Source organism: Hemiscyllium ocellatum, chromosome 1 (assembly GCF_020745735.1).
Source record: "Hemiscyllium ocellatum isolate sHemOce1 chromosome 1, sHemOce1.pat.X.cur, whole genome shotgun sequence".
Classification (NCBI taxonomy): domain Eukaryota; kingdom Metazoa; phylum Chordata; class Chondrichthyes; order Orectolobiformes; family Hemiscylliidae; genus Hemiscyllium; species Hemiscyllium ocellatum.
Genome location: NC_083401.1, coordinates 29410809 through 29425626, shown reverse-complemented (window position 1 = coordinate 29425626; position 14818 = coordinate 29410809). Strand labels below are relative to the sequence as shown.

At 39.9% G+C, this 14818-nt stretch overlaps 1 protein-coding gene across 6 annotated transcripts in view; it reads right to left on the bottom strand.

The window, feature by feature from the left end:
* The window catches only part of LOC132825897 (receptor-type tyrosine-protein phosphatase alpha-like), a 298285-nt gene that overhangs the window by 40476 nt on the left and 242991 nt on the right, over positions 1–14818 (bottom strand). For all 6 annotated transcript variants that reach the window (XM_060841716.1, XM_060841555.1, XM_060841887.1 and 3 more), the window contains 2 exons: positions 11153–11302; positions 5047–5140 (listed from right to left, as the gene is read on the bottom strand). In XM_060841716.1, coding sequence (XP_060697699.1) covers positions 5047–5140; positions 11153–11302 — 244 coding nt within the window. The remainder of the gene's footprint in view (positions 1–5046; positions 5141–11152; positions 11303–14818) is intronic.

The following is a 14818-nucleotide window of genomic DNA, read 5'->3' as shown; positions in this document are numbered from 1 at the left end:
ATTAGAAATAGTATTAAACCCAATGAAATACTCAAGTTGACCAGGAAAAAAAAATCTGAGTACGAGTAGTTTAGAATAGAGCAAGGAGGAATGTTAGTCCAGATGATGCATATAATTATGAATTATAAGATCTGCCCTTTGAGCCTACACTGCCATTCAATGGATCATGGCAGATCTTCAAAACCATCTCCAGATGTATTGTCATATACCTAGAACTCAATTTTGAAAATACTCAACATGGTATAGTGGATTGTGAAGAAGGTTACTTCAGAGTACAATGGGATCTTATCAGATGGGCCAATGAGTAGCAGATAGAATTTAATTTAGATAAATGTGAGGTGCTGCGTTTTGGAAAGGCAAATCAGAGCAGGACTTATATAGAGCTGAAAATGTGTTGCTGGAAAAGTGCAGCAGGTCAGGCAGCATCCAAGGAGTAGGAGAATCGACGTTTCGGGCATGAGCCCTTCTTCATTCCTGAAGAAGGGCTCATGTCTGAAACATCGATTCTCCTGCTCCTTGGATGCTGCCTGACCTGCTGCGCTTTTCCAGCAACACATTTTCCGCTCTGATCTCCAGCATCTGCAGTCCTCACTTTCTCCTCCAGGACTTTTATATTTTATGATAAGTTGCTGGGGAGTGTTGCTGACAGAGACCTTGGAGTGCAGATCCATAGTTCCTTGGAAGTGGAGTTTCAGATAGATACGATAGTGAAGGAGGCATTTAGTATGCTTTCAGTGCATTGAGTATAGGAATTGAGAGGTCATGCTGTAGCTGTACAGTTCATTGGTTAGGCTTCTTCTGCAATTCAGCATTCAATTCTGGTCTCCCTGCTAGAGGAAGGGTGTTGTGAAACTTGAAAGGATTTAGAGATTTACAAGGATATTGCCAGGGTTGGAGGGTTTAGGCTATAGGCATAGGCTGAATAGACTGGAGTTATTTTCCCTGGGGCGTTGGAGACTGAGAGGTGACCGAAAGATGAAAGTGAAGACTGCAGATTCTGGAAATTAGAGTCAAGATTAGAGTGGTGCTGGAAAAGCACAGGAGGTCAGGCAGCATTCAAAGAACAGGCAAACGACTATTCCTGTTGAAGAGCTCCTGCCTGAAACATCTATTTTCCTGCTCTGAGTGACCTATAGAGGTTTATAAAATCATCAGGGTGTGAATAGGGTGAATAGACAAGGTAATTCCCTGGGGGGGTGAGTCCAAAGCTAGAGGGCACGGATTTAAGGTGAGAGGAGAAAGAAATAAAAGAGACCTCAGAGACAACTTCTTCCATGCAGAAGATGGTGCGTGTATGAAATGATGTGTCAGAGGAAGTGATGGAGGCTGGTAAAATTACAACATTTAAAAGGCATTTGGATGGATGCATGAATAAGAAGGGTTTACAGAGATTTGACCAAATTCTGGCAAATGGAACTAGATTTGTTTAGGATATCTGGTTGGCATGGATGAGTTAGTTCAAAGGATCTATTTCCCTGTATATCTCTGTGACTCTAAATGTGCCTAAGAATTCTAAAGGCTCACTACCCTGATTGAAAAAATTCCTCCTCTCAGTCCTAAACAGTCTTGGAATAAGGGGTAGGCTATATTAATAGTTCTGGGATTCCCAGTCAGGGAAATAAATGTACCTTGTGAATCCCTGGAAGAATTTGTAGCGATCAAACATGATTACTTTGCATTCAAGTGAAGTCCAGCCTATATAGTCTATTTAATCTTTCCTCACAGGCCAACCTGTGCATTTTAGGAATTCAGTTGGTGAACTATTGTACCTCTGTGGCAAATGTATCTTTTTTTAAGTATGGAGACTAAAAGGTTGCATAATACCCCAAGAGTTGTCATATTAAGTCTCTACATAATTGTACTCTAAATAACCAAAATAAAGTATCTGTACTCAAATCATCTTTGAATAAATTTCAAGATTTACCTTCTTAATTGCATGTTGCACCTGCATATCGACTTTCAGAACAGGTCAGGAATCCCCATGTGTTACTTAAGAGCAAAGTTCACACTTAAACATACGTTCTCCCACCAAATGCCAAACATAAGATTATCTTTGTCATATTTAATACTTAAATATTAATATTTTCAGGTAAACCAATTTCACAGTCCAATATAACCACAAAAGTGTGCAAAGTTAAATTGATGTACAGGAACATTTAAGCCAATATTTGAATAAGCTCTGCACAATTTATTATATAAAAGAATAACAGTTTTGAATTTCTCCACTAGAGGATACCAAATGATCATTAATAAAACAACCTCAACAGCTGAATTTTTTGCTCATAATTTGTGTAAACTGATGAATGTAGATTTTTCATGCAGAAAATTCAGAAAGATACAATCATAATCCACACACAGAGAGAACTTAAAATGACAACATGTGTAACAGTTAAGTTAATGGGAGCATTAACTGGGAAACATAATTAATGCTGTCAACAGCAAAAATAATGTGGTTATTTAGTAATCAGTATTTCACAGAATATATTAAGATATTTCATATTAGTGAAGTGGATGTAAGATGATACAAAATTGTTGAAAAATAAATCCTAATTGATGAAATTCAAACATATTACTTGTTGAACATATATGAGCTTGGGAATAAACTGATGCAAAAGGAATTAAGCATGGGGGCATGCTACATGTTTGCTAGATCAAGTTGTAATCTGAGAGGTTTGATTGAAAACCTTGTGTTCTCTCAACCAAATAGGGAGAAGGCACTCAAGCTTTCTGGACTCTACTCTAATTTCAAGTTCTGGCATTAATGTCAAAACATACCTTCTACTGCCTGGACTTGGAATAAACTAGAGTGAAAGAAGTCTAACTGTTGCTCTTGGCTTCAAATGATAGTCTTATCACTCCTGCATTGGAAATGTGTGAGTGATAACCCAGTGAGAAATGAACTTACATAATACCTCAAAAACTGTCAAGTACTTGTTCTAGCAGATTAGCAGAAAGGAGGGAAACTCAATGCAGCCAAAGGCCATGCACACATTTATTCCTCGAGAGATTTTTTTTTAATAAATAAAAGTGACGTGATGGTGGTGAGCCGCTTTTTCAATGACTGACAGCCCAAGTAGAGTAGGCACTCCCACACTGTTGACAGGAAGGGAGTTCTAGAATTTGGACCCAGTGATGTGAAGGAACAGTGAAATATTTCCAAGTCAGGATGATGTGCGGGTTAGAGGGGAACTTGCAGGTGGTGGCACTCCCATTCATCTGCTGCTCATGTCCTTCGAGGTGGTAGAGGTCCCAGGTTCGGAGAGTGCTGCAGTGAGTTGCTGCAGCCTCTTGTAAATTGTATTCATTGTCGCTAGTGAAGTGAAACTGGAAAGTGAAGATTCAATGCCAATCAAATGGGTGCTTTGGCCTAAATTTCCAGGTTTTATTGGAGCTACTGCCATCCAATCAAGTGAGGAACATTCCATCACATTTCTGATGTGTGTGAGAGATGTGAGTGTGTGCGTGTAGCTGTAGGTTGCGCAGTCCAAAAGGAGAGTTCCTGTATGGAGGGGTTGATGAGGGATCAAGGTGACTATGGTCCCAATGACTTTTTTCTGGGGGTGTGGGGAGGATGCTAGCTTTACAGTTAGTGAGGATTTACAGCAGGTTTTAATTCTGATAGCTTTTGTATAATTCTTTCAATTAGAAGTTGATCCCAGTTAGACAACTGTAATCTAAGGATGCCCAGCCAGCTCCAGATGTTGCTGTCCCAGTTAGACACACCCTCACTTGCCTGCACATAAATTAAATAACTGGAAGTGGAACGATAGTAAAAGCCATTCTGCGAAATGGTAGCTACCTTGATCAGATCATTTCTCTCTATCACATTCAAGATAGACCCTAAGTCAATAACTGCTGGTTTTAAAAAAACACGGAATCTACCTCAGATAGCCTGGAAGGGTAACATACCATAAAAGTTTAGAGGTTTTAAGCAACAGATGAAGCTAGCTATTCTACACTGCTGTGCAATAGCAACATGAGTGATGTTTGCCAGAAACAGGATGGTGTCATCAAGCCAAAAGGATATTTTAGCCTATTACACAAACGAATGATGAAGTACCCTGTATATGAATTTTTGTGGCAGCATAATACCGGTTATGTAGGCCACATGTCCCAAAGACATACAAGTGTACAAAATATGATATCCCTTTGTCTACTCGTACTAAGTAAGTTATTATTGTACTCAACCTGATTGCACTTGCAAAATTCCCAAGTGGCCAACATGGATGTGATTCTGTAATTGGACAACATCTGCTTGAATGCTTGAAGAAAAGGGGTCTGAGAAAAGCGCACGTCATTTTGGTGAATCTGTGCTGATCTCGTAAGTCATTCTAAAAGTGCGGCATTCAAACACAAAATACCTAAAGGCGCTCTTTATTGCAGACCTCTTTAAAAATCTTCTTATTTTTTCCAATATATCTTCATAGCTATAAGGAGTTTGATTAGATTAGATTATTATAGATTAGATTACTTACAGTGTGGAAACAGGCCCTTTGGCCCAACAAGTCCACACCAACCCTCTGAAGAGTAACCCACCCATACCCATTCCCCTACATTTACCCCTTCTCCTAGCACTATGGGCAATTTAGCATGGCCAATTCAGCTAACCTGCACATTTTTTGGACTGTGGGAGGAAACCCACGCAGACACGGGGAGAATGTGCAAACTCCACTCAGACAGTTGCCTGAGGCGGGAATTGAACCCGGGTCTCTGGCACTATGAGGCAGCAGTGCTAACCACTGTGCCGCCCACTAGTTTGAGCTTTCATTACTCGGTGACATTTAATTAGACTAGTTATAAATGTTTGCAGTACAAAGTTGAAAAGTTTATACTTCGGCAACTAAGGAGATTATCAGTAAAATTTTATGATTAATGCAAAACTTCAGTCTTTGTTATTTATCGTAGCACACAAAAAAAAGACAATAGAATTGGATGGTCAATTAAGATAATTCTTTGATATTCACACTTCAGTTTTGCATGGCATAATTAGAAGCATTTCTCAACCAAAGCACAAACAGCAGATTAGTTTTTAAAAGAAAATCTTACATGGGATGATCTGAAGCACTCTGTTTTTCTTCATGTTGGCTGGCAAATTGCCTGTCCTCATCTTGTCATTCTGTATTTTGATTGAGGTCAGCTTCTAGGAAAAGGCAAATCACCAAATTCAGTTGGTACCTCATAATATCCTTTACAACATTTTTAAAATTAGCAATAAATAATATGCAAAATGTTTTCTTTAGCTTCTTTTCAGTAAGAATTTTTTTTATTTCCTAAGCCCAAGCATTCATGAGTCCACATGTTGAGATCCAAACTTGGAAGGAGCAGGGAGGCAGTCAATGCTTGATGGAAAGAATATTTTGAACAAATCCTCAATAAGACTCTCTTCAACACAATACCCTCAACTTACTTTTCAATATCTCAGCCAAAGTAGTTCCACAAAACCATAGTATAACAAAGTTAAGCGTAATAGCTGCTGAGCAATGAAGGCTTTGGAGAGGAAATCCCTGCCAAAATTCTACAAAATGGAGATACACTCTTTGTAATGTCATATTTCTCATCCAGAAGAGCATATGCCAAGGTAACTCAGGGATGCTGTGATCATGACTATATTCAAGAAGGGACAAAAGTCCTATTGCGATAAATAAAAAAGTTATCCTGCTGTCTGCCACAGGAAGGTTTATTATACAGGTCCTCCTTAATTTCTTCTCAACATAGCTGAAGAGTTCCTTCCCGATTCAGTGTGTTTTTTTTTACCAATTTAAGTATACCCCAGGACACGATCTTCACAACAAATCGAAAAGGGATAGCGAATCGTAGCACCAACTGTTGTAAGTGACCTATTGTTTTCAAAAAAGCCTTGGATTCTGTCAACTGCTAAAGCTTTTCGAGCATCCTCCTCAAATTTGCTGCCATGTTCCACAATGACAACCATGTTGTGATACTCACCAATGGAAATAAGTACAATAGATCCTACACCAGTGCAGAATGGGATAAAAAAAAAAGCTATGACATCAATCCCTCTTTTCTACTTTACTTGCTACAATACAGAATCTAACCTCCAGTAACTATTAATTTTCATTCCCACAATGTGGACATTAATGGTTAGGCAACTATTTATTTCATATGCTTAGTTGCCCTTATAAAAATGACCATGAGCTGCCTGCTTTCAAGAATCACCCTATTGTCCATATGTTGTAAGAACAGTTGAACCTTGATTATCCAAATGAGACGGCTGGGGAGTATTTTGTTCGGATAATTGATAATTTGGATAATCGATCTGATCATAAACAAGCGGTAATTTATGAGCGCCGGTTATTGAATATTTCTTGGTTATCCAGCAATGCACGCCATCATGCTGTTTAACTGATAAATGAATGCTGAGTTGTCTAATGCCGTTTTTATGGAACCTTGAGATCTTGCTCAGATAATCCAAAATTTGGATATTTGACGTTTCGATAATCAAGATTGCACTATTCAGCCACAATACTATTAGAGTTATAGGATTTCGACCCAATGACAGCCAAGAAATGGTGATCTAGTTCAAGTCAGGATGATGTGAGACTTGGAGAGGACTTTTGAGGGGGTAGCACTCTTATGCATTTGCTACCTTTGTTCCTCTGGGTGATAGGGATCACAGGTTTTGCACGTATGTCCAAGGAGCCTTGGTGAATTGCTCCAATTACCCAAGATCGACAGGAAACTTTTCACTTTGCTTTCCAAAGTCAGAATTATTCCAACTCCGATGTGCATGATGCTTATGCATAAACAAACTCAAACTGAATTTCTGTTCTTGGTGACTTCTTCTCTAAAAGATCTCAAAAAAAGTATTTGGTTCAATACCTATTAATCTAAGGCCTGCTTCCAACTAGCTCCTGTACTACAATACTGATTCTTATTGATTAAGATCACCAATGGGGACTTGGAAAATCATTTCCAATAACTTAGGAGCTTCTTCTCAATGAAGACAGATAGAGATGACAAAATTCATTATCATCTCCAGGTAACTGAGGAAAAGAATACTTGAGGACCAGGATCTCAAACTCAAAACTAAGGTCATGGTTTATTCAGTAGCAGGGAATGTTGTGCTATTTATTTTGAAGATCTGGACAACCATTAACGAATGTCTCAAAGAAGTGGAGAAGTACCACCAGCAGTGCATTCACAAAATACTCCAGAACTAGTCTGAAAAGCAACAACCACTCCCAAGCCAACGTGTTTAGCATTGAGGTAGTAATTTCTGAAAACCAGGTCCACTGGATAGGACATGTTGTTCATACTTGACACTAGACTTCAGAATATCTCCAGCATCTGCGGTCCTCACTTTCTCCTACTAGACTTCAGAAGCAAATGTTCTAGTTGGAATGTTGTGGCAACATGAGACTCCCAAAGGAAAACAGAAATACTTCAGTGATGTTATCAAAAGATTCCTGAAGAGATCTAACAGGTTGTGACTGACAAAAGGGAAAACATTCCTTTAGAAAGGCACCAAATACATCAAATGACAGTGTTGGAACATAGAGGCAAAGCTGAGGAAGTGGAGAGTGTACAAGCCTCCAAACAATTCCACTAGTCGAGTCTCCAAGCATTGCCTGCCCCACATTTGGCAAAGTCTCCAGACTGTACATTGGAATTGATAGTCAGCTCAGAACTCATTTAACTGGGTTCTCCTCGACTCCCAGGAACTAAAAATAATTTAAAGTGGAGTTGTATAAAAGATCAGAGTTAGTGCAAGTATCTGAAGGTTGTAGGGCTGGTTAGACTGGAAATTGGGAGGAGATATGGCATGAGTGGAGAGGGCATGGAGAGGGTACAAGTTAGAAAGCACTTAAAGCAGCAGTTTATCAGCAAGCACAGTAGTGATTGGAAAATGGTACTCAATACAAGTTGTGATGCACTTGATAGACTATAAAACATAGTCTATCAAGTCCCATTGAGTCTATTCCATCATTCAATGAGATCATGGCTGATCTGATAATCGTTAACTCCACTTTCCTACCCGTTTCCCTATAATCCTTGATTCCCTTACTGATTAAAATCTGCTTATCTCAGGATTAAAAATATTAAACAATCCAGCCTCTATAGCCCTCAATGTTCAGGCACATGGTGTTGGAGGTAGCATAACATCATGGATAGAGGCTTGGCTAATGAAATGACAAAAAATTGGGATAAGAGGGGATTTTCAGGATGGCAACCTGTAACTAGTGGAATGCCAGTGCTAGGACCACCATTATTTAAGTTTATATTAATAACCTCAACGAGGAAAGTGAATAGCTATATTCACTTTCTATATTCCTCTGCAGATTCGTCACTTGCATTCTCAACTTTTCTTTTTTTTCTCAACTATTTTTGTATCATTTGCAAATGTAGCAATAGTACGTTCACTTCCCTCCTCCAAGTCATTTATATATTTTATAAATAATCCTAGCCCCAGCTCCCGCACTTCACTAGTCACAGGCTGCCATCCTGAAAATACAACTCCTTATTCCAACTCTCTGTCCTCAATTAGTTAGCCAAGCCTTCATCCGTGCTAATACACTACGCCAAGGGTGCTTCTGGAAATCTAAACACACTACATCCATTGCTTTATTTTTACCTATCCTACTTATTACTTCTCAAGTAATTTTAATGAATTTGTCAGGCATGATTTCCCCTTCATGTAGCCATACGGACTCTGCTTAATCATATTATGAATTTCTAAGTGCTCTATTATTATATCCTTTATAACAGACTCTTAACATTTTTTCACGCGAACTTGCCTTGACAACTTTTATGGTCCCCCTTTTTTTGAATCAAGTTATTTTGGTAGTTTTCATTCGCGCAATACCTTTCCAGAGTCGAAGGAATCTTGAAAAATTGCTATCAGTGCATCCTCTATCGCGCTACTTCCTTTAAAATCATAGGATGCATCTCATCAGGTCTAAGGGACTTATCAGTTATTTGCTCCATTAGTTGCCTTACCACTTTTTCCTCTCATGATGTTCCTTCTATTTCTTCTGTCCTCTTTGCCCCTTGATGATTCAACATTCTTGGAATACTGTTAGTGTCTTCTATCAAGAAGACTGATGCAGTATTTAACTCGTCTGCCATTTCCTGGTTCCCTTATATTATTTCCCCAGTCTCTTTTTCTAAGGGGCTTATGTTTACTTTAGCCTCTCTTGTCCTTTTTATATCATTAAAGAAGCCCTTTTTGTCCATCTTAAGATTACACTTGCAAGTTTAACCACAGAACCTTTTCTTTCCTCTTTTTAGATAAACTTAACCTTATGGAGGGTTGAAGATCAAAGGCCTCTCAAAAGTATATTAGAATAGTTAAGTCTAGAGATAATAAAGAAATGGTTTAGGAGGAGTCTAGTAATCATACATAGGTGGAAATAGATGGCCTTGAGTGAAGCCATGGGATGTGAGATTAGGGAATCACCCCTGGAATCAAATATGCCACCAGAAGAGTAAATGGTTTGTTCCAGATATTCACTAGGAAGGGGGATACAGCGGCTAAGGGTTCAGGTTAATATCAAGTAGTGAAGATTGCCTAAATCCTCCCAAGTTATTTTGTAGAGTTTCTGCTCAGTAAGATAGAGATTATAGAGAATATCAACTAAAATACCTGCAATATTCAAGGAAACTTTGGCCTACTGATTGCAAATACCTTGATATGGGCAATTTTGTTTTGTAAAGAATACGCAAATACCATGCTGCTCTTTTGAAAGCAAAGAGCAGAAAGAAATGGTAAAGGACGGTGACGAGTAGGAACAGAAATAAGAACAAATATGGTAAACTCAATTAGAAATCAGTTACCTCGACCTGATCAGGTGTACCCTAGAATTCTGTGGGAAGCTAGGGAAGTGATTGCTGGGCCCCTTGCTGAGATTATTTGTATCATCAATAGTCACAGATGAGGGGCTGGAAGACTGGAGGTTGGCTAACATGATGCCACTATTTAAGAAAAGTGGCTAGGAAAAGCCAGGGAACTGTAGACCGGTGAGCCTTGACACTGGTGGTGGGCAAGTTGTTGGAGGGCATTCTAAGGGAAAGCATTTACATGCATCTGGAAAGGCAAGGATTGATTAGGGATAGTCAACATGGCTTTGTGCATGGGAATCATGTCTCATGGAGTTGAATGAGTTTTTTGAAGAAGTAACAAAGGGAATTGATGTGGGCAGAGCAGTAGTTATGGACTTCAGTAAGGCATTTGACAGGTTCGCAAGGTTAGACCTCATGGAATATAGAGAGAATTAGCTATTCAGATATAGAACTGGCTTGAAGGTAGAGGGTGGTGGTGGAAAGTTACTTTTCAGACTGTAGACCTGTGACCAGTGGTATGCAACAAGTATTCGTACTGGGTCCACTGCTTTTCATCATTTATATAAATGATTTGGAGGTATAGTTAGTAAGTTTGCAGATTACACCAAAATTGGAGATGTAGTGGACAGTGAAGAAGGTTACCTCTGAGTACAACAGGATCTTGATCAGATGGGTCAATGAGCTGAGCATAATATAATTTAATTTAGATAAATGTGAGGCACTGCATTTTGGAAAGGTGAATCAGAGTAGGACTTTTACAGTTAATGGTAAGATCGTAGGGAGTGTTGCTGAACAGACACCTTGGAGTGCAGGTTCATAGCTCCTTGAAAGTGGAGTCACAGGTAAATAGGATAGTGAAGACGACATTTGGTATGCTTTCCTTTATTTCTCAGAGCACTGAGTATAGGAGTTGGGAGGACATTTTGCAGCATTACAGGACACTGGCTAGGCCACTTTTGGAAGATTGTGTGCAGTTCTGATCTCCCTCCTACTGGAAGGATGTTGTGAAACTTAAAATGGTTCAGAAAAGATTGACAAGGATGTTGCCAGAGTTGGAGGATTTGAGCTACAGGGAGAGGCCGAATAGCTGGGGCTGTTTTTCCTGGAATGTCGAAGGCTAAGGGTGATCTTATAGAAGTTTATAAAATCATGAGGGGCATGGATAGGATAAATAGGCACGGTCTGTTTCCTGGGGAGGGGGAGTTCAGACCTAGCGGGCATAGGTTTAGAGTGAAAGAGAAAAAATTTGAAAGAGACTTAAGCGGCAATGTTTTCTTGCAGAGGGTGATGTATGTTATGTTTCCCCTCAGTTAACTGTATTACTGAATCGATAAACATTTCCATTTCTCACCTTGAATTCTTCCTCCAGACCATTGCAACCTGATCCAGATACTCTGTTGTAAAGTTTCTGCAAGTGGCTCTCAAGTGACGTTACTTCCAGCTCTGTGTCCCCATATAAATAATGCTCCAACAATGCTTGATATATAAACACATACTGCATCTATAATGAAATAGCAACAAGTTTATTTCCACTGGTAAATATTGAAAAAATTAATGTCCTAGATATTGAATTCCGGAACATTTCCGATCTTGTCTCATATTCATGAATTCAAGGACCAGAGTGGCCAAAAACAAATATGCCTGAAAATTAATGGCTGAAGACACAAAAGCAGGAAAATATTGTGCAACAAGGAATCTTAGAATTTTTGCACTTATAAAGTGCAGTGAATGCAAATGATTTTGGACCACTTCAAATAGGAAGAATCATTAGATATCAAGTGGTAAAGACATCAGTTTTCCTTTTATGTATCTTCTATTCTTGTTTTGACCATCACCTTCAAATCACCAGTGACCTTCAGCAGATGAGCATTCAATGAAGGTGTAATGTTGTAAAGAATGAAGTGCAAGTGAAGTATATATATACACATATAATCTATAATAATAGATTATAAAAATCTCTGATTTGTCAAAATATTATTTTAAATACTCATTTATATTTTAGCCCAACTCTCTATATTCCCTGGTAACTGAAGATTCAAGCAATCCCAATACAGCCCTTCCCATACATGGTCAATAGCTCTCCACTCCCACATTCCAATAATTCAGGACAACCCTTCCTAAACTGGGGTAACCGAGACCCCGGAACCAGTTACAGGGACCCTGGAGCCCATTTCAGAGACTCCGGCCAATGTCAAGCAACAACTGGAGGAGCAGTGGAGGAAGAACAAGAAGAAGAGAGAAAGGTGAATTCTATTGCAGTAAAATCTTGCATTATATTCAGTGCTTCAAGATGGCACCAAGAGCATGGCAACACTTTGCATATAAAATGCAGAAAAACACTTTAAACTGTATTTTTATATATGTGACAATAAATCTACATTTAATCTAATACAAAACGCCATCTTCCCACGCCACTAACTCTGTCAGCAGCCTGTCTTCCCAAACCCTTCCCCAATCACTTAGCAGCCCTTTCTCCCACACCCCTTCCTAATTACTCAGCAGACTCTCTTCCCAAACACTTTCCACAATGGACTACGCAGTCCCTATTCAAATGCTTCACCTACAATCACTCAGTCACTTAGTGATTCCACTTCCCAACTTCTTCCCCACCAAAAACGGCCAAAACTCCAGTTCTACTACTCCCACCAGCAGCAGAGGCCCATTCTCACAGTTTACCACATACCACAACTGATGAATCTGTGCTCTGTCCCTAAGATTTGAGCTTCAATCTTTTGTAGCATAAATACTGACAGTTTTCTGCTGAAACCAACTAATCAGCCAGCAGTGGAATATGCCCCTCTGGTGGCATTATTGGCAACTCCCCCAGATATTCTCACAGCATTATTAATAGCAGAAAGTTTTGGATAAATAAAGAGGAACAAGTAGATGTAATGTAATTGACTTTCTGAAAGGTGTCCGATAATGTTCCAGACAGAAGGCTACTCAAGATAAGAACCTCTGTTGTTTTTCCTTTTTTTTTGGGGGGGGAGGTGAGCTGATGATTGTGGCAGCAGTGGTGGTGTTGGGGAGACAGCGACATAAATATATAAGCATGGAAAGAGGACTGGCTAACAAGTAGAAGGCAGAGTTGGGGAAAAAGGGACACTTTCATGATGGCAATTTAGAACATAGAAAAGTACAGCATAGAACAGGCCGTTCGGCCCACGATGTTGTGCCCAGAACTATTCCTAATCTAAACTAAAATAATCCCTCAATTCACTGCTATCCACGTGCATGTCCAGCAGTCGCTTTAATGACTCTGCTTTCACCACCACCACTGGCAACGCATTACATGCATTCACAACTCTTTGTGTAAAGGACCTACCTCTGATGTTTCCTTTATACTTCCTCCTAATATCTTAAATCCTGCCCTGGGGAAAAGTCTCTGGCTATTGACTCTATTCATGCCTCTCATTACCTTGTATACCACAATCAGGTCACCTCCCTTCTTCCTTCTCTCCAGAGAGAAAAGTCCGAGATTAGTCAACCTCTCTTCATAAAGCAAGTCCTCCAGTCCAGGCAGCATCCTGGTAAACCTTCTTTGCACCCTCTCCAAAGCTTCCGTATCTTTCCTGTAATAGGGCAACCAGAACTGGACACAATATTCCAAGTGTGGTCTCACCAGGGAATTGTAGAGCTGTAGCAAAACCTCACGGTCCTTAAACTCAATCCCCCTGTTAATGAAAGCCAAAACACCATATGCTTTCTTAACAACCCTATCCACTTGGGTGGCAGCTTTGAGGGATCTATGCACTTGAACACCAATATCCCTCTATTCCTCCACACTGCCAAGAATCCTGTCCTTAATCCTATAATTCAGTATTCAAGTTTGACCTCGCAAAATGCATCACTTGACATTTATCCAGGTTGAACCCCAGCTGTCATTTCTCAGCCCAGCTCTGCATCCTGTCTATGTCGCGATGCAGCCTGCAACAGCCCTCAATACTATCAATGGCACGTCCAAACTTTGTGTCATCTGCAAATTTACTAACCCACCCCTCCACCTCCTCATCCAAGTCATTTCCAAAAACTACAAAGAGCAGAGGCCCAAGAACAGAGCCCCGCAGGGCACCACTCAACACTGATCTCCAGGCAGAATACTTTCTATCTACAATCACTCTTTGTCTTCAGTCAGCCAACCTATTCTGAATCCTGATAGCCAAATCTCCCTGTATCCCATACCTCCTGACTTTATGAATGAGTCTACCAAGGGGAACATTACCAAATACCTTGCTGAAGTCCATAAACACTACATTCACTGCTCGACCTTCATCAACCTGTTTCATCACCTCCTCAAAGAACTCAATAAGATTTGTAAGGCATGACCTGTCCCTCACAAAGCCACGTTGACTAGCTTTAATTACGCTATGCTTTTTCAAATAGTCATAAATCCTATCCCTCAGAATTCTTTCCAAAACCTTGCTGATCACAGATGTAAGACTGACTGGTCTGTAATTGCCAGGGATTTCCCTATTACCCTTCTTGAAAAGTGGAACAACATTCGCCTCCTTCCAATCCTCCAGTACGACTCCCATGGAAAGTGAGGAAGCAAAGATCTCTGCCAGCAGCTTAGCAACCTCCTTTCTCACTTCCCGGAGCAATCTCGGATAAATCTGGTCTGGCCCTGGGGACTTATCAATCTTAAGGTTTGCTAAAATTTATAAAATTCATCAATCTTGATCTGTTCAAACCTATTTCCCAGCTCCTCAAAGTTCTCACCCACAACAAGGTCCCTTTCCTTCATGAAAACCAAAGCAGAAAACTCATTTAGGGCTTCCCCTATCTGTGCACAACTTCCCTACACTATCCCTGGCCGACCCTACCTTCTCTCTGATCATTCTCTTATTCCTTACGTGTGAATTAAATGCCTTTGGATTCTCCCTAATCCTTTCTGCCAAACCTTTTTTGTGCCCCTTCCTAGCTCTCCTCATCCATTTCTGAGCTCCTTTCTAGTAAGCCTATAATCCTCTGAAGCTAGATCCTTGCTTCCTCCACCTTACATAAGCTGCCTTCTCTC